The 19,965-nt window shown below is 38.4% G+C and overlaps 1 protein-coding gene across 1 annotated transcript in view; it reads right to left on the reverse strand.

The window, feature by feature from the left end:
* Positions 1 to 17,846, reverse strand: part of enpp6 (ectonucleotide pyrophosphatase/phosphodiesterase 6) — a 97,137-nt gene extending 79,291 nt beyond the window's left edge. The window contains exon 1 of the mRNA XM_053324496.1: positions 17,597 to 17,846. Within this exon, the coding sequence (XP_053180471.1) occupies positions 17,597 to 17,846 (250 nt within the window). The remainder of the gene's footprint in view (positions 1 to 17,596) is intronic.
* Between the last annotated feature and the right edge of the window lie 2,119 nt (positions 17,847 to 19,965).

The following is a 19,965-nucleotide window of genomic DNA, read 5'->3' on the forward strand; positions in this document are numbered from 1 at the left end:
CCTGCTATAGCTCAAATGGAAGCTGAAGCTGTTTTATTTTCTGTTTTTTAATACAGTGTACAGATTTCCTGTATTTTTTGGTTGTATTCTAATAAAGAGACAAAAAAATAATAATTATATATGATCATTATAGCATTGCAAAAACAACAAATCTAATGGTGGCCTAAGACTTGTCAGAGAGGACTGTGTGTCTTCAGCCCCCATTATCTGTAAATAGCAGGAAAATCTGTCAAATTCAGTTAAAAATCTAACATTTCCACATAATCACTTTGCTTATAGTCCTCAGATATACAGTACTGTGCAAAAGTCTTAGGCCACCATTAGACATGTTGTTTTAGCAATTCTATAATGATAATATAAAATTATTTTTCAGTCTCTTTAATAGAATACAACCAGAAAATACAGGAAATGTGTATGCACAGTTAAAAAACAGAAAAAAATAGAAAACAGCTTCTATTGGCTAAAGTGGCAGTAATCCAGTAAATAAAGTATTTGGTACTGTATGACCTCTCCTTACACTTGAGCAATAGCAGGAACCTGGCTCTCTTAAACCTAAATGGAACCTTAATTAATAATTATTATTATTAATTCATGATAAAGTTTGTGTACATAGTTCCTGTATTTCCTGTTTGTATGATGGTGGTGGCCTAAGACTTTCACACAGTACTGTATGTCCCAAGACTCTATTCCAACCTGGTGACTTCACTTGGCCACAGTCGGGTATCAAATACCTAGGCGTCCTGTTTCCCCCATCGCTGAATATTTTGATCCAGGTTCATTTTTAGATATATTTAAGACTCACAAAACGGTGGTCTCCGCTACTCCTTTCCCTCTGGGGCAAGGTCAATGTAATGAATTGTAGCCCCAAATTTAATTACCTATTACAGGCACACCCAATGAAGATACCCTCAAAATATTTCAAGTAGTTCAATAGGCTATGCAACAAATCCCTTTGAAACAATAAATGACCTAGATTAAACTTGAAAAGGTTGCACGGACAAAACTGAAGTCCTAGTCATTGCTCACATTTCCAACAGTATCACTGCCCATCTTGCCCCATCAACACTGTGCCAAAAATCTGGGAGTAGTTCTTGACCATGACTTCAACTTCAACCAACACATTAAGACCCTTACTCAATCATATTATATTGCCAAGAAATTAAAGCAATGCTCCCGAAAAAATAATTGAACAACAAATTCACACCCTTATTTTCAGCTGTCTGGACTACTGCAATTCACTATTCACACAAGGGCAACACTTGTTGCAGAGAATATATCACTCCTGTCCCAGCAGAATTACACTGGCTCCCCATCTGTGTCAGGTTGGATATTCGACAGCTATTCGGATATTCATTGTGGGTTCAACAGTGGTTTCTACCTTGCTTTCACTTAAGGTTAATGCACAATGGTTTTGCTGGCACTAATCAGACACACCTCAACTTAATGGGTTTTCCTGCACCTTCTATTTTATATTCATTTTAAAAGAAAACTCACTCATTTTCTATGTAAAAGTGTTTTTCTTCAATAGCTTCCATATAATATGACCTAGAGACCTCAAATCAATGCACAATGGTTCTGCCATGTCGGACCAACCAGACACACCTCAAATATTTGTTGTATTTTGCACCTTCTATTTTATATTTTAAAAAATGAATCCATACATTTTCTATGGGAAAGTATTTTTTTCTTTAATAGCTTCCATATAATATATATATATTCTTTAATAGCTTCCATATAATATGACCTAGAGATCTAAGATCAATGCACAATGTTTTATTTTTCCTATGGAAAAGTGTTTTTCTTCAATAGCTTCAATATAATGGAATCTAAATACTCTTAAATCAATGCACTGTGGTTCTGCTACGTTGGACCATCCAGACACACCTCCAATATTTGTTGTATTTTGCACTTTCTATTTTATATTAATTTTCAAAAAAATCCATTCATTTTCTATGAAAAAGCATTTTTCTTCAATAGGTTTCTGTATAGTGGGCCCTAGAGATCCCAGATCAATGCACAATGGTTCACCTATGTGGGACCAACCAGACATACCTCAAGTTAATACTCTACCTAGCAGATACAGTTCATTATTCCCAATTCAGTTGGCAACATCCAGAGTAGAGTATGTTTTTTTCTCCACTTTTCCTTTTCTCCTAAGAAGACATAATTTGGCATAGGACTGTAACAACAACTTCCTGTGTACTAACAACCTGTAAGTACACACAAAAAACACAGTAAGTACATGATATTACATGTTACACTTTCCTTCATGATGTAGATACACTGTAACAAGGACCCCATAAAATAAAGTGTTACCTTCATTTTGGCTGCAAATACCTTTATTGAAAAGACTTAATAATATGGCTAAGAAGTAGTTGTGGTACACCAAAGATAACACTGTAACCATGAAGTTATATCTTCTGCTGGGATCTCTGTCAGCAATTCTGGTTATTTTAAATCCTGAGGACCAATAGGTGGTGAACAAGAGCTTGATTTACAATGACAGAATATTCGTCTTTTTGTCCCTAGGGAGGCTTGTGTGTCAGCCAATCAGATTCATCACAGCTACTTTGAGGATAGAATTTCCAGCTTTTTACCGCAAAACTTTTCATCATCATCATCATTCATTCAGTATTTAATGATTATAAAATGCATACTATAACCTATTAACACAGAACACAGGATGTATCATTCTGGTATTAATATGACATCAACTTGATTCATCCAGCTGCCATTCATTAAAACATGAAAAGGATTAATATGATCAAGCATAACCCAAATGTAACACTTTCTCACATTAAAGTCAGGAATGTTTCTTTTAGTTTATGATGGCGGTCTGTGTGACTCTAATCTGATGGAAGAAGTCTCTCCGATGAGTTATGACATCCGAAAGAGACACCAAAATCTGTCTTTCGTTGCTTTTATGTAGTTCTTGTCACTTTGGGTTGCTCCGTGGAATGTCAGTCTCTATATCAAACCTGGTCCAATTTACTCATCTGACAGTCAAAGGTGACTCTGACCAGATGATGTTCTGAGCTGTACTGATGCTGTGTCCACTACAGGTTACCAAGTTCAAAAGCCTGAGAGCTGATCTTGAAGAAGTCGCCCGTCAGAAGGCCACTCTCGCTAAAGAGCACAAATGGAGTGATATTGAAAACCTCCCCAAACTGACAAGCTTGTTTTCGAAACATGGAGTGCCATTCCTGACACCTATATGAACATGAAAAAGTATACATTTGGAGTCCTGTCCATCTTTGGCTCAACATACTTGTGCGAGCAAGTCTAGTCGAGCATGAACTTCATCAAGTCCAAATATCGCTCCCGCCTACAGTCCTGTGTGAAGATCAAAGTCACATCTTACAGCCCTGACATATGGAAGATCTGCAGCGAGCTTCAGAAATGAAGTCACTTTTTCAGAAAAAACATTTATTTCAGACCCAAAGCTGATGTAGTTTTTTTTGTATGTTCAAGTGCTTCAATTCATTGCTGGCTGAGAAAGAAAACTGAAGAGGATGAGAGCGGACTTGTCACAAACCGTCAAAATGTTATGCTTACTGTTTTAAAGCTCCAGCTAATTGTTGTATTTATATTAAAGTGGGCTAGTTTTTATGTTACACAAATATGGGAAGGACTCAAATAGGCCTGCATAGTTCACGGATTCATTTATTTCAAAGTAGGCCTACACATAATTAAAATCATTAAAAGTGCATCATTAAAAGTAAATATTTTCTGGGATTTTTCTTCAAAATCTGGAGAGCAGACTTCTTTAATTTTCAAATTTACAATTACTCCATTTATTCTTTTACATGCTATTGTGGGGTTACTGTGGTTCTCACGTAACATTGTCACTTCTGTTCACTCCAGTTTGGGCGTGCATCCAGGCTAATTGTTCCCCAGATGTCAACATAGGCATTTAATCAAACTGCACTTCTATTTGCTGTATATTCTGTTGTTGTAAGAGGGCGGCTGTGGCTCAGGAGGTAGAGCAGTCATCCTCCAATTGGAAGATTGGCAGTTTGGTTCCCGGCTCCTCCAGTACACATGTCAATGTGTCCTTGGGCAAAACACTTAACCCCAAATTGCTCCCGCTGCTGTGCCAACGGTGTATGAATGTGAATGAATGGTTAAATTCGCCCTGATGAGCAGGTTGGCACCCTGCGTGGTAGCTCCTGCCATCAGTGTATGAATGTGTGTGAATGGGTGAATGGGTGAATGACATGTAATGTAAAGCACTTTGAGTGGTCGCAAAGACTAGAAAGGCGCTATAAGTACAGTCCGTTTACCATTTAACAAAGTTTTAAAGTTGTTGTGTTGTGTTTTGCGGCTCCAGACTATTTTTCTTTGGTGGGAGAGGGGGCAAAATGGCTTTTTTGATGTAGGTTGCAGACCCCTGGTCTAGAGGAACAGAGTTCTAAAAGTACACACAAGAAGAAAAGAAAATAGCACACACAACCCCCCCAAAAAAGGAAGTGCAAAGCAGGGCCAAATCTATTTAAAATCAGAATAAAAAGAAGACTATGGAACATAATAAAACCTAAACATGGAGAGAAGCAACTCCGCCCCCCACGGACTGATGTATTCTACCATGAATTTAGAAAACAGAATCCATGCTGTACACTTGCATTTAAATACCGGCATGTTAAAAGTAACACAGCAGAAAAAAATGTGTCCATATTTCAGGGCCTCTGCAAAATGTACTTTCGATGATTGCAAGGCTGTCTACAGTTTTTCCAGTTTTTTGCCTGTCACAGAATTAATCACTTACAGCCATTCCATTCCATCAGTTTCCCATTGGCTGATGCATAGACATATATACGTAGACGCCACATTGACTGCTGCTGCCGATTGGAGTGACGTGCCTACACGCTGGCCATCTTGGTATAGGGCCACTCGCTCCTGCAGCGCATTATGTCTATAGAGGAATGACGTGTTTGCACTATTAAAAAGTGATCATACATCGCTCAATTATAATATAAATTAAAGCTGCAAGCAGCGTTGGGCGGGACCTTGCCCCCTTGCGCACGTCGGGCCGTGGCGAAGCGGAAAGGTTTCCGTTAGGGGCATTTAGATGTCTTCAGACCCGGGCTTTTATCGGACACTGCAATAAGTAGGTCACTCACATCTATACACACACACTCACACATACACACACACTCACAAATACACATACACACAAACTTACACACACTCACAAATACACATACACACAAACATACACACACTCACACATAATCTCTCTCTCTCTCTCTCTCTCTCTCTCAATCAGGCACGTGCACACATAGGGCCCTAGGGGTGCTTGAGCCCCTGCCCTTTTTGCCTCGTATTAAAAAGTGCCCTCTGTGTGTGTGTGTGTGTGTGTGTGTGTGTTATTTTTAGTTTTTAAAAAAAATAACATTAATAAATTCCTGTTAGGGATGTAAAAAAAAATGGCGGTACAAAAACTACACGGTATTCTACCGTACCCATTTTATTGTAATATGGGGTTGTTGTGTGTGTTGAGCCTGCTGCTTCTCTGTCCGGTGCGGCTCCGCTCGTTCACAGAGAGAGAGAGAGAGAGAGAGAGAGAGAGACAGCGGGCGAGTGAGTGAGTGAGAGGGAGAGAAGCAGCTGCCCCATGGATAACTGAGGAGACATGACAGTGGAGCAACTTGAACCTGAGTTATGGTCTGACTAGTCGCCGTCCACTTATTCAACGTGTTTAAATATGGGTAATATTTCAATAAAACGCTCTATTTTAGTCAATGTGTCAGCTTCTATTTTTGCCAGACGTCGGAGCATGGCGCATCAAGTCAGCACAGAGCAGATCGTGTGGGACAGGAAATCGTATACAAAATACAAAATAAAACACCGGGTTAATTTTCAAAATAAAAGACATAGCCATAAATCACAATGACGTGATTAATATCTACAGGGACATGGCCCCCAGAAGGTTACTGCTTTAAGGCCTCCAGAAGGTTAGGCTACTGCTTTAAGGGAGGAAGGACTGATTTTCACATTTTAAGTTTTATTTTTGTATTTTTTTCAAAGTTCATGTTTCACTGTTCAATGTTCAATATTAAAGTGTTTATCTTCAACAATAAATAGCCTAATAATAAACCAGTGTTTTATTGCTTTGCATGTCTTCCAAGCCTATGATAATGTGAATGAACTCATGTGGACAATAATTTGTTGACACAAAAGAAATGGCAATTGCATATCACTTTCATCTACACAGGACACACAGCTAAAGTAGTTAGCTTTCTATTAGCACTTTATTTTTTAATTTTACATTAATTTCCATATTGTGTAAAGGACCGAAAAAAAAAAGAAAATTCGGCGCCCGCTTTGCGGGTGCACATTGCTGCCCTTTCCTGACTTTGAGCCCCTGCCCCTCTATAATCATGTGCATGTCCCTGCTCTCAATTCAATTCAGCTTTATTGGCATGACTGTCACAAAGACTATGTTGCCAAAGCATAAAGATACAATGAAACAAAACAATAAACATCAGAGTTATAAAGAATTACAAAGTACATCTATAGAATGAAAAACAGAAAATAAATAAATAGAAAAGGAGTGTGTGTGTATGTGTGTGTGTGTGTGTGTGTGTGTGTGTAAAATAATGTAATGGGAATTCTTATTAATCATCTTGTCTGATCAAATGAGTAATTATGTCATATGATTAGGTGTATGTGTGTGTGTCATAATCTGCTGACCATGACATAAAATGCTGATTTAGTGAACATCATTGAAATTTGACTGAACATTATGTATGTTATAATCTACTGATTAACTATTGTCCTGATTGTACACACGTTATGACGTGCCTATTGTGCTGACATTGTTCTGATGATAGAACAAGGTCATCCTTTCTGTGATAATGTATTGTATATAATCTGACTGTTTCCTCTCCTCCGGGCTCGCTGTGCCATCTCATTCCTGAGACAGCAAGGAGTCTGTCTGCAGACGACTGAATAAACTAGAGAAAGACAACGTACGGCTTTGTGCTTCTTGATAAATAAAAATTGCCAGAACAATAATAAACAATAATAAGTGATCATGAGACATGAGAGAACCAATCCTCCTATATGGAAGTGAAGTGAAGTGAAGATCATGAGAACAGTAAACATCAGAAATAAATGAAATAAACAGTCTTACATTGGAACATGTCTTGATGTGTGACATGCAGTGACATATTCTCCTGCCAGTTCTACAGTGGAGCTGTCGTCTCCCAGAAGGATTTGAATAATTTTGTCTATAAAGCTAAAGTTTGTCCAGTGTAAAAGGTCTATTCTGTATATGGTTGAGCTATAACACCCTTCAAAATATCATCTAACAACACTTCTTTCTGTCTGCAGAAAGGCCTAGCGGAGGTCTGCCTCTATTGATTGGCCTTCTGTAGAAGCTTCATGGTGGTACCAAACAGCTGGCAGATCATGGAGAGTTCGACCATTGTCCGACACGTTGGTCTACTTCACTGATCAGTACAGCAGGTTGGCACGCTGAACAGGGAAACTGCCCCCACATCACCAGCATTCACCCTGCTGAAGCACCCTTAAGAAAAACACTGAATTCCAACCAGCACTGGGTGGCACACTAAAACCACAAATGAATCTGGATGACTGCACAGCACAAATGAGCCAGCAGCACACACACACACACACACACACATATACACACACACACACACAGTCGTTGCCATGGAAGTTAACGACTGAACAGCATGAGGACAGAGCATGCACAGACAGTATGGAGATTTGAATGGGAGAGGAACAAGGTGCACATGTGGGTCCGCAGATCAAGAAGTATAAAACATAGCCAGACCAAATTACACACATCTATAAATGAGACTTGTGGCTACATTTTGACATTTGAATGGAGTGTGTAGCTGAAAGTATGCAGGAATAATGTATACATTTTGAAATGCCTGAAAAATCGTCAAAAATCATACATTTAAAAAGCAAAATGTGCACTTCCTGTTGGATTTAGGTCAGGGGTATTAGCGCGTGAATTGTAGGTCTTGATAAGACAAATAATTGAGTTTTGGTTTGATCTCTCTACGACATTCCCATCAGGCGTAGTGGCCGTTTTAGTGTTTCTAGGTGGCGCTAGAGTTTGACGTTGTTTGTTTTTCCATTTTATCGAATTTTTTGCCAGATCTGATGGGCGTTCCAAATTTGATGAGTTTTGGAGCAGGTTTAGGTGGTCAAATTAAGGCTCAAAGAGGTGGTAGAATAATAATAATAAACGACACAAAAACATCTTGCCTGGATGCAAAGGCAAGAATTCTCCACTCGAAAGAGTTGAAGTGAGAATTACCACAACAGGAAATTTTCTTGCTGTCCTATTAACAAGAAACCAGTTTTTAGAACACCCTAGGTGTTGAATAACTGGATAAAAAATGACTAAAATGGGGAAGAAGCGAGTAAACTAAAAAATTAAAGTAAAGAATATACTCCAAAGATTGGAAATATGTTGAAACCCAGGATCCTGGTAAAATTAAGGACGTACGGATAGAGATACTAAGAGAAGCAACTAAAAGATACTAAAATGTAATAAATATTAAAACTTGGGGAGACGTCCCTAGAACATAGAAAATAGAGAAGTATAACCTTTGTACAAAGTAATGAGTATACATAAGGAAGGAGAATAATATAATAATGAAATAAACTAGTTGGAAATTGTTAAAACTCAGCAATGAGATATATATATATATAATTTTTAAGAAATAAGCCTGTCAAGAAAAGTACAAATAGGAAGTTACCATGAAAAAGTAAGAATGAAGGAAGCGTAAAGTAGAGTGAGGGTAAGTAGGAGTGTAGGCAAAGATGCCCGAAGGAATACTGTGTTGTTGGCGTTGCAGCAAAAACGGACATGTGGCTCGACACTGTCCGAAGAAAGACAAGGGACGTTCTGAAGGGAAGACATTAGGGTGTTGGCGTTGCGGTACAGAAGGACACTTAGCTAGAAAATGTCCATTGAAGAGAAGAGAAGAGAAAAGAAGGAGACAGAAAGTGTAAGAAAGAGAGGCAAGAGAGAAAGGAATAAGAAATAAATAGCCAGTTGATGTTTCAAAGAAAAGAGGATGATGAAACAGGGCCAGTTAAGTGAAGGGAAGTTAGAGATAAGGAAGAAGGTGAAGATGTACAGCAGATTTGGATGACTGTGTTGGGGCCTGATTGGCATTATGTGAGAGGGGATTGGAATCCCCTAAATAACATTAATGTGGTGTTGGCACATGCTGATAGTGAATTGACTACTCGGCTAAGACACCTTATTGGTAGAGTTACTCAACGCTTTAGGTGAAGAGCAAATTATGTGGAGATAGGAAGAAGTTGAGCAGAAGGAGGATGAGCCGTTCGAAGAATAAAAAAATAAGAATGACCACTGCTTTTAAGACTCATAGTGGGCTTAAAGATGATAATTAACCAAATGGGCCTTTCCAGCAACAGCTAAAAAAAAAATTAAAAAAAGCTCTTCATGCAGGATCTAAAGATGCAATCCGTAGTTGGGTGACTAAAACATTACATAGGACTTCCAAAAGGAACTCTTGATAAATATGTTAATCACGCTTTGCATGCAGAGAAAGTTGTAAAAGAAAAGAACAAGAGTAAGAAGGCTGTAGAGACCTTTTACCATGATGAGGAAGAAATCCTCTACCAGGGAGGAGGTAGAGGAGGTGCTAGAGGAAGAGGAATAAATTATAGAGGCAGAAGGAGGAGCAAGAAGAGGAGGAGCAGGAAGGGGAGATTATAGACAGAACAGAAACCCTTTCTGTTGTTGGAGTTGCAGTAAAGAAGCCAAAGATTGTCCAGAAAGAAAGTATAATTCAGCCTGACTAGGCCAAGAATGGCAGGCAAAGTGTTATCAGGAGAGTGAACAGGATAAGATAAATGGAGACCTTTTAAATTTACAAGATATACTCTCAATGGATGATGTGAAACCTGAAGTAAGATTGTTGGTAAATGGAAAACCCATTACGTTTTTGTGTGACACAGGAGCTTGCAGAACTACCTGTAGGGAAGGTGTACCAAAGGTTAAATTTAATTGCAATGTTGTAGTAGTAAGATCTGCGAGCGGGAAGTTAACTGAAGTTGAAGAATCTGAGCCAGTGTGGCTAAGAGATCCAGATGGCTCGTCTTGCCGTCTATCAAAATCTGATGTTTGCAGAATGTCCAGTTAACCTCCTTGGGAGAAATGGGTTGTTGTTATTAGGATTGGCTTTGGTGCCTACGCAAGAAGGGCGAATTGTAGTTAAAAGAAAAGCAGAACTACAGAAAGGAGACTTTTTCCTTCTCACGAGGGATAGGATTACCACACTATTTCTATTCCCTCGATGTTCCTAATAAACCACCCCATGAGACCGCAGATGCTAAAGTATTTACTGTAGTGGATATCAGTAATGCGTTCTTTGTACCTATAGATAAAGATAGTCAATATTGGTTTGCATTTACCTTTGGAGGCCAAAGATACACCTATACTAGATTGCCTCAAAGTTATTGTGAAAGTCCAACTATCTATTCTCAAGTAATGAGTGCAAGCATGGCTAAGTTTCAACCCCTAAGGGGAAGTCAAGTTTTAATATATGTAGATGACGTGTTATTAGCCTCCCCTGATTTGAAAACATGTAAAGAAGACACTTTGTCTTTATTAAAGTATTTGGCTGAAGAAGGCCATAAACTAAGCAAAAGTAAACTCCAAATGTGTAAAATGCAAGTTAAATACTTGGGACATAATGTAAGTGTGGGAGGAAGAACAATAATGGAAGACAGAAAGATTGCAATTCTCCAAGCTCCAAAACCTTTAGTAAAAAGCAGATGATGTCATTTCTGGGGTTGACAAACTATTGCAGAAATTGGGTACCAAACTATGCTAAAATAACGGCACCGTTAAATAAATTAATGTATGAAGAAGACCTTAAAATGACATCTCAGCTAAAATGGACTGAAGAAGCTGAAAAAGCTTTCTGTGAAGTAAAGGAAGTGTTAGTGTCCAGTACAGCACTAGTATTGCCAGACTATAACAAACCATTCATTCAGATGGTTGACTGTAAAGGTCATTTTATGACCTCTGTATTGGCACAACAATATGGAGATAAGATGAAGCCTATAGCTTATTTTTCATCAAAGCTTGATAGTGTAGCTTGTGCACTACCACATTCTGTAAGAGCAGTCATAGTAGCATCCATGGCTGGGGAAATAAGTACAATTACCAAGAAAAATAGCAGTATGCAAATGTGCAGCACACACATCTAGTAGTGATAAAGTTTCTCTAGGAAATGCATTTGCAGATAAAACCGCGAAAGCAGCTGCGGCAGGTCAATTTAATATATTGACCTTAGAAGAATGAACTAATTTAGATGACACCACGCTAAAAGACATGCAACAACAAAGTCCACAATCTGAAAAAAGCATTTGGGAAAATAATGGAGCTAAATTACAAAATGACATCTATGTATGACCAAATAATAAACCTTTCCTACCAAAGAACCTTTATAAATGGGCAGTAATATTGAGCCATGGTGTAAACACATGTCTCAACAGGAGGGATTGTAGGACAGATACATCAATACTTTACCACTTATGGATTCAACTCTTATTAAAAAATGTTTTGTAGAGCATGTTTGACCTGTGCTAAACATAATCCACAAGGTAATTTGAGACTACGGTACGTAGAGGGAGTTTCCCAACACCTCACTATCTGTTTCAAATTATCCAATTGGACTTTACAGAGTTAAACCAAAGTGAAAGGAAAAAGTATTGTTTAGTCATAATAGATGCATTTTCAAAATGGATTGAACTTTTCCCAACCAAGAATCCAGACGCTTTGACGGTAGCGAAAGCACTTTGTAAGGATATTATTCCCAGGTATGGTATTCCTGAGAAGATATATAGTGATAATGGAACCCATTTCGTTAACCAAGTGGTTAAAGATTGGTGTAATGTTCCACATAGATTTAAAAAAATCACCATATGAAATATTATTTGGAAGACCTTATAGGTTATCTCAATTTAAGAATCAATGGGAAATAGATGAAGAAGCTAATTTAGCTGACTACATGAGAAACATGCTGGGAAAACAAAAACAGAAACAAACTGATGAAAATTCTTCTGTTTCCCAGCAGAAAATCCAATTAGTGGAATCAGGAGATTGGGTGCTAATATGAAGCATAAAAAAGAAACACTGGCACTCACCAAAGTGGGAAGGGCTGTATCAGGTACTAATAATAACCCCACAGCATTAAAAATAGCAGAAAGATCAACTTGGATCCATTTAACATATTGCAAAAAGATCATTCCGACTGAAGACTCCGACAGGGGAGGTGAGCCAAAGACAGATAATAGGGTGGACCTGGACATTTAGAGTTCAGGTACACCTGAAAGTCAGTGAAGATCTTACAAGCCACCAAACCTCGTAGAAGAGGTTTTTCGGTCAAAATGACTTCAAGATGGTTGTGTGTTGCAATTCGGTGTTGGTTCCTATTCCTATTAACAATTCTGATCTTTCTGTTTGTTTGGTATTTGTGGGAAGCACCTAAGCCTGATAGACCGATGAATACTGTCCAGACATATTTTGAAAACGTCACTTATCACATCAATGAAACCAAGATGAAACCATTAATTCGTATTAAGAGAAATACTGCAGACGATGAGACGTGTGGAGAAGGCATACAGACTAAACATAACCCTTTAGTTTTCTGTTCTCCACAAAATCAAACTGCTTTGATAATAATTCCATATTCCGCACTTTGAAATGATGCCAATGACAAAGGACAAAGCTGGGGAGCGGCATATGAATGGTATGCCACTATTGGTTACGGATGGGGAGCGCTGATTGGAGAAACTGGGTACGATTGGTCAGATTGGTCAATATATGGAGCCATAGAAATGAGAGAAAAATTCAGTATGAACAAAACTTAGGATGGTTTAGTACTAAAATATCAGTCTGATAACTCTGAGTGTCAATCCATAAATCTGTGGGCATATTCCGGTGGAAGAGATCCTGAATTTAGAGCAGTTCTATGTTATGGAAGCCAAACTAAACCTGAAATGCCAAAAAGAACCTACAAGAAAGGAGGACGAATTCTGATGGCAAATAATGTGACGATGGATGAATGGTTCCAAGTCACAACTGGTGTTTCTGGAACTAATAATAATTGGTTGTTAATGGTAGAACAAGCTGCCAATATGACTAAGACTGACTGTGTAGCTTGCATGGGACCAGGACCGCTTTTGCAAATTGTCCCGGCAGTGATACCACAGGAGTGTGTGTGTGTATAGACGTCATGAATACAAACCCTAGTAAAAAGTGTAGTATTTGGGATTCATTTTTTCCGGTCACAGTGGCAGAAAAGGAAAAGCCGTTGTTCTTCAAGAAAGTAGCTAGAGGTAATTTTTACGTGCATTAAAATGGAAAGAGGAGATGGTTTTAGGAGAGGAAACCCCCAAGGTAGGAAAGACTTTTTGACAGGTTGCCTAGAAATGTGACTTGATATTGTGCATTAGTGACATTACTGTTACCAGTTTCAGTACTTCCTATGTCGACTGACGGACTGATCACTGAATCAGTTAAATTTGTGTCACAACAGTGGTTTCGTAAGAAAAGATCCACTGCTTGGTTGACAGAGAAAGATCCAACTTACATTGATGCTATCGGTGTTCCACGCGGTGTACCTAGTGAATATAAATTGGCTGATCAAGTTGCGGCAGGTTTTGAGTCCACCCTCTGTTGGTGGTGTACCATAAATAAAAACGTAGACAGGATTAACTACATTCATTACAATGTTCAAAAACTAGGAAATTGGACCCAGAGCGGATTTGAAGCTGTACATGGCCAACTGGCAGCTACTTCCCCTATGGCTTTTCAGAATAGAATAGCGCTGGATATGCTGTTGGCAGAAAAAGGTGGTGTATGTGCAATGTTTGGGGAAAAGTGTTGTACTTCCCCAACAATACGGCTGCTGATGGCAGTCTGACTAAGGCCATTGAGGGCCTGCGTTCACTGAATGGTAAAATGAAAGACCATTCCGGTGTTGACACCACCTTGTGGGATTCATGGATGGATGCCTTTGGGAAGTACAGAGCTCTGGTATCTTTTGTCCTAGTCTCAATTGCAGTTTTTGCAGTGATTTTGACTTTGTGTGGCTGTTGTTGTATTCCCTGTCTCCGTGCGTTAATTAATAGACTAATTACTACTGCCATTACACCCGTGGAGAGTCGATTTGCTCAGATGTACTTTGCTTGGACATGATAATAATGGTAATGATGATCCTGAGGATAATTTACCTGATCTGTTCCCGATTCCGTCTAATGTTGATTCTGATTGGTAAACAGTAAAAAGAAAACAAATAACTCTGAGTGTAAACCTATTTGTTCTCATAAAAATGATCTTACAACTGAAAATCTTTTGAAGTGGTTGATATAAGTGAAATGAGAAGATGAGTAAATATGTGATAAACAGGAGGGAAATGTTGGAATTATTGTATGTAAGTTATCACATATTTACCCTTTCTATAATCATTCAACTTTATAGTCTACAAGCATGCTGTTTTAAAGTTGTTTTTCAGGGCCTTTGACCAACTTGTGACCCTGCTCAGGAAGTCCTGGAAGTGTGTGACCATCATGGATCAACTTGTGACTCTGACCAGAGCATCTTTAAAATGTGTGTGACCGACTTGTGACCCCCACTCCTTAGAGCAAAAATGACTATGTAAAATAGGGAAATCCTGAAGCCAATAAAAAGAAAGGGTTCGGCAAGGTTTGCTCAGAACGGGTTGGAGATTGAAACTGAGCAGATCTCTGGCGTTCTCCTTGCAAGTAGAAACTCTAATCCTGTTGTCTTGTCTTCTTTGTTTGATATTTTAAGTGTTTTAGGTTGCCTGAACCTGACACACATATATACACGTAAAATCCGTGTTATATTAGCAATGTGTGTGTGAAGTGTTGATGTACTGTACTCCGATGCCGGTAACTTGACAGCAGCAGATCCTCCCTCGGTGGGGATCGTCTAAATACACGTAATCTCCCCTTGGCTTACCGCCTACAATTCCAATGGCGACTTGCTTGTTGTAGGAAGAGATTGCTACTCAAACGTCATTGGTGTGGACAGTCTTGTCACTCAAACATGTCTGACCAATGGGGAAGCATCTGCCCACTGCGGGACGTTTGTGTCAAAATGATTCAATCAAAAAAAACCCTTAACCCTAACCCAAAACTATTTTCACTTCAATTGAAAAAAAAAAATTCAATCAAAGAAAAAAAGTGTTCAAATGATTTAAAAAAAAAAAAATCAGTTTCAGTTTTGCATTCGAACACTTTTTGTTTGATTTAATTTTTTTATTTTTATTGAAGTGAATGTTTTTTTTTGGTTGAATTTTTTTTTTTTTGATTGAAGTGATATTTTTGGGGATTGAATAATAAAGACACAAATGTCCTACCCATAATAAAGCCCAAACACAAAAAAGGTTAATTTAATCAAAGAAAAATATTTTCAATTTAAAAAAAAATCACTTCAATCTAAAAAAAACATTTTCAATCAAAGAAAAAAAGTGTTCAAATGCAATTTTTTGGGTCTCAAATTTTTTTTGCATTCAAACACTTTTTTTCTTTGATTGAAGTGAATTTTTTTTTTGATTAAGAATGTTCTTTTTGATTGAATTAACTTTTTTTTTGATTGAATAATAAAAACACAAATCTACCTTCATACAGGGCACAATACAGGGCAATAAAAGGGTGACTGCCGGGGGACTCCCATGATGCACTGAGCTCCTCCTCCCTCTCTCTCTCTATCCATCCATCTATGTCCATTAACATTTATGTTCTATTAATTGCATTCAATAACCTAAACTTCTTCCCCGGACATGTCTGTGCTTTCTCACAGGTAATCTGGGCCTGTAGACGTCCGGATGACAGATTGATTGATTTTCATTGTGCTTCTCTCCTCTATCCTTCCTTTCTCTCCTCTCAACCCCAACCGGTCGAGGCAGATGGCCGCCCACTCTGAGTCTGGTTCTGCCTGAGGTTTCTTCCTGTTAAAAGGGAGTTTTTTCTTGCCACTGTTGCTCATGTGGGAATGTTGGGTCTCTTTAAAGTTAAAACCTGAAGAGTTCGGTTTAGAACCTGCTCTATGTGTAAAGTGCCTTGAGATAACTCTGTTGTGATTTGGTGCTATACAAATAACACAACACATTAGCAGAGAAAATACACACTGATATTCACTTCTCCTTAACATAGTAACATTCACTCCTTAACACAGTCTATCAGTCTGTTGTTGCGAGCACCATCTTCAAAGGGGTGATGTGCTTGCGGGGGAAGGCATCACAGCAAAAGATGCAAACAGACTAAATAACATCATAAAGAAGGCTGGGTCTATCACTTGATCTCCATGACTTAATTTAACAAGATAGTGTCTATAGGGCACAGTATCTGTTTTTTACCTACCCCGTCCCAAATCTGGACAGTTAGGTCAAACAGTTTCATTTGAGACACTTTGTTGAGACTTTTGTTGAACATCACAGCCAGATCTAACAACTTTTCAGGAAACCTTGGAGCGAGATTTGAGGGGAGGGCTTTCAAGAACGTTGGATTCATGGTCGTAGCTACCATTGGTATTTTTTTCTTATCCATGTCAAAAATCAGTACATCAGTCTATCCACTCTGCGCTGTATTGAATTCGTTCCGCCTGTTTATTGAGAGAAAACCCAAATCAAGGAAACTCCGCTCCATGTTTTCACTGAGACCGGCTCACACACGCACTGTGCTGCTGACACTCGGCTGATGCTTGATGTTTGCTGTCCCAGACAACATGAACATAAAGGGTTGTTTTTTTTTAAAGAAGAGTAAAATAAGTCATCACTGGTAGTAATCAGTTAACTTCAGCTAACTACACCAGAGTCTCTTATGGACAGGAGCTGACTAATAAAACCCTGGCTGCATCATACAACCAGACCATAACTAGACAAATATTCTACTTTTTGAGGAGTAATCTTTGGCCTGCTGCTGAGGGCTTTGGGTAAATTTCCAGTTTCACAGACTGGTATTTTACAATCAGTTGTATTTACATTCAGTATTTATATTCAGTATCGTTTATTCTGATTATAAACATGAAAGAATAGACACTGCTCACTAAATAATGATCACTCCACCTCCTCTCCTGACATCTACAGAACAAGTATTTGATACACTGCCGATTTTGCATGTTTTCCCTACTTACAAAGCATGTAGAGGTCTGTAATTTTTATCATAGGTAGGCCTACTCTTCAACTGCGAGAGACAAAAATCCAGAAAATCACATTGTATGATTATTTAATTAATTTGCATTGAAGAAAAAATACTTTTCTTTTAAAGATTAATACAAAATAGAAGGTGCAGGAAAACCCATTAAGTTGAGGTCTGATATTCACTGTTGAACAGTGAATATCCGAATATCTGTCGATTATCCAACTTGAAACCAACTTCACCCAGAGAGGAGTTGTTTTAAAAAAAATGAATAATTTTATTTTTTATTTGTATTTATTATTTTGCGTTGAATGCTCGCAACATGGCTTGTCTTTCAGTTTTCAACCAGAAAACGTGAAAAGACGACGAGATAGATAGATAGATAGATAGATAGATAGCCTACCTGTCATTAATGAGTAGTAATTAGGGTATGATAAACTCGGAAAGTCCGGCGTCATGTAGTCCACTTTCACTCCATTGTCCACTAGCTCACGAAATCCGGGTAGGGCATGCAGATCGTCCATGTAGTCATAGCGGAATCCATCGATCAGAAAGACAAGCAAGGGGCGAGCTGCCAGACAATGTTGTCCGAAAAGCAGCAAAAGCTGAGGGAATAGACACAGGAAGCACTTCGGTATATGACTCGGGTACATGCTGGTCGTAGCTGTGTTGCAGTAGTGAGAAACGGACTCCGGCTGACGCTGGGAATGAGCAAGCAGCTATGAGCATGTGAGTGGGTCCCCTCAGTGCAGTGGGTGGGAACCATCCGTGCACGTGGGTTGAGTTAATTTGGAAATGGACAGAAAGCATGTTACAGTCGCAAAGGAATTTGATTGGCTTCCAATGAGTGCCGGTGTCTGCCAAAAAGTGATTGTCTGCCAGATATACTTACTGAAAGGTTGTTTCCGCCTAAATATGACTTTATCTCATTCTTGAGCATTTTTACCTGCCAAAAATTGATTGAAGGCGAAATACAGTTAATGAAAGATGATTTCTGCCTTAATACAACTTTATCTCGTTCTTGAGCTTTATAATCTCTAAACATTAGAGCTCACAGGACAGTTTTTAACTCTTTTAAAGGACCATTACAACAGAAAATGGGCCTTTTCACCTGCCAAAAAATGATTGTAGCTCCTTCCTAACTTAAAGATGTATTCTACCTCAAAATGACTGGTCTTTATCCTGAAGCATCATATGTGACAGATTATCTCTCATTACACCTCACACTCAAGGCTGGATTAGTACCCTGAGGGGCTCCTGCACAGAAGCTCATGTGCCCTTCTCAGCTTTTTACTGTCCAATTTGTACTAGTTCATTATTTTTCCTGCACACACACAGTGCTGTCCTGCCATCAAATTGGAAAATAAAACAGTCAATCATTAGATTTTTTTGAATTTTCTTGACAATAATATTTTTCTTAGTCCAACTGGATAATTGCATTGCTGTTTGGGTGGAAACCTTATAACTCCATATTTTGTTTTGGACACACTAGGTTTCCAACAGTGACTATCAAGAGGATGGGTCAAGCCTTGTGTCTGATTTCTGTGAAGATTGACCAACAAAAAAAAAAGTATTTTCATGGAGGCTGCACATGTATCTACTACGTGCCCATGCACACTTGATTAATTAACAGGCCTGCTTAATTGACACGTGCATGCATAGGCTGCTAGATGCACTTGAGTGACTTGACTTTATTTCATCATTCATCATGGATCCCTGTCTATTTGACCAGATAAAGTCTTGTTGTTTGGAACCTTCCCCCTCCCCCAGTATTCTATACAGTCCAGCTATGTCATTTTTTCATTTTTGCCAAAAGACAAAGGCTTTTGAAGTGCATGGTGAGATGGGTCCTCAAGCTGATTTCTTAGACCTAACCTGGGTATATGAGGGGCGTTCAAGGGGCTTAAAAATGATATTAACACATGATAATTACACGCTGTGGCCAGAAAAACACCAGAGAAAGGTTTTACTGGCCTGGCACGTCAGAGGACATTAATCAGTGGGTCACTATAAAGCTATGCTTTCCTATCGGATTGTTGTTGGTCTATGTCACAGATTGGGAAGATTATATATATATACATAATAATAAAACTTTGTTCTTGTTTTTATTTCAGGTGACTCAGTGTACTGCATGCCAGGCCAGCAGTGTCATCAGGTGGAATACACACCAATCAAAGTAAAAAAAATACGTAAACATCTCATCTTTGTTATTGTTTCATCTTTGTTTTTCAACTAAAATAATTTATTAACAGATATTAAAATTATACAGGAATTTGACACACCTTTAATCAATAATATTTTATGTGTTACAGGTTCCCACACCGTTTGAACTGGTTGGGATGGACTTGATTGGCAAATTAAAAACTCCATCAGGAAATCAGTACATATATATAAATATATATATACACATAACATTTATCATATACTGATTTTTGGTAATCACAATTTTAACACCGCATAGGCTATCTCAGTCACATCTTATTCCATCTATGCCTATTTTTAATTTGCTGTCTTCATTTCTTTTTAATACAGATCATTCAAATGTATGCCAAATGCTTGGTATCAAAAGAAGCATCTGCTCACCCTATCATCCTCAGACAAATGGACTGGTGGAAAGGATGAATGGGACCATCCAGAGGTATCACTTTGAAATATTAAATAATATATATTTATTTGTTGTCAAACCAAAATACATTCAAAACATATTAAGAATTGTTCTGACACACATATTCTTTACCTGTTCAGTAATACAGGTGTACTGGCAAAATGTGA

This window comes from Scomber japonicus, chromosome 8, assembly GCF_027409825.1.
Source record: "Scomber japonicus isolate fScoJap1 chromosome 8, fScoJap1.pri, whole genome shotgun sequence".
In the NCBI taxonomy this organism is placed as follows: domain Eukaryota; kingdom Metazoa; phylum Chordata; class Actinopteri; order Scombriformes; family Scombridae; genus Scomber; species Scomber japonicus.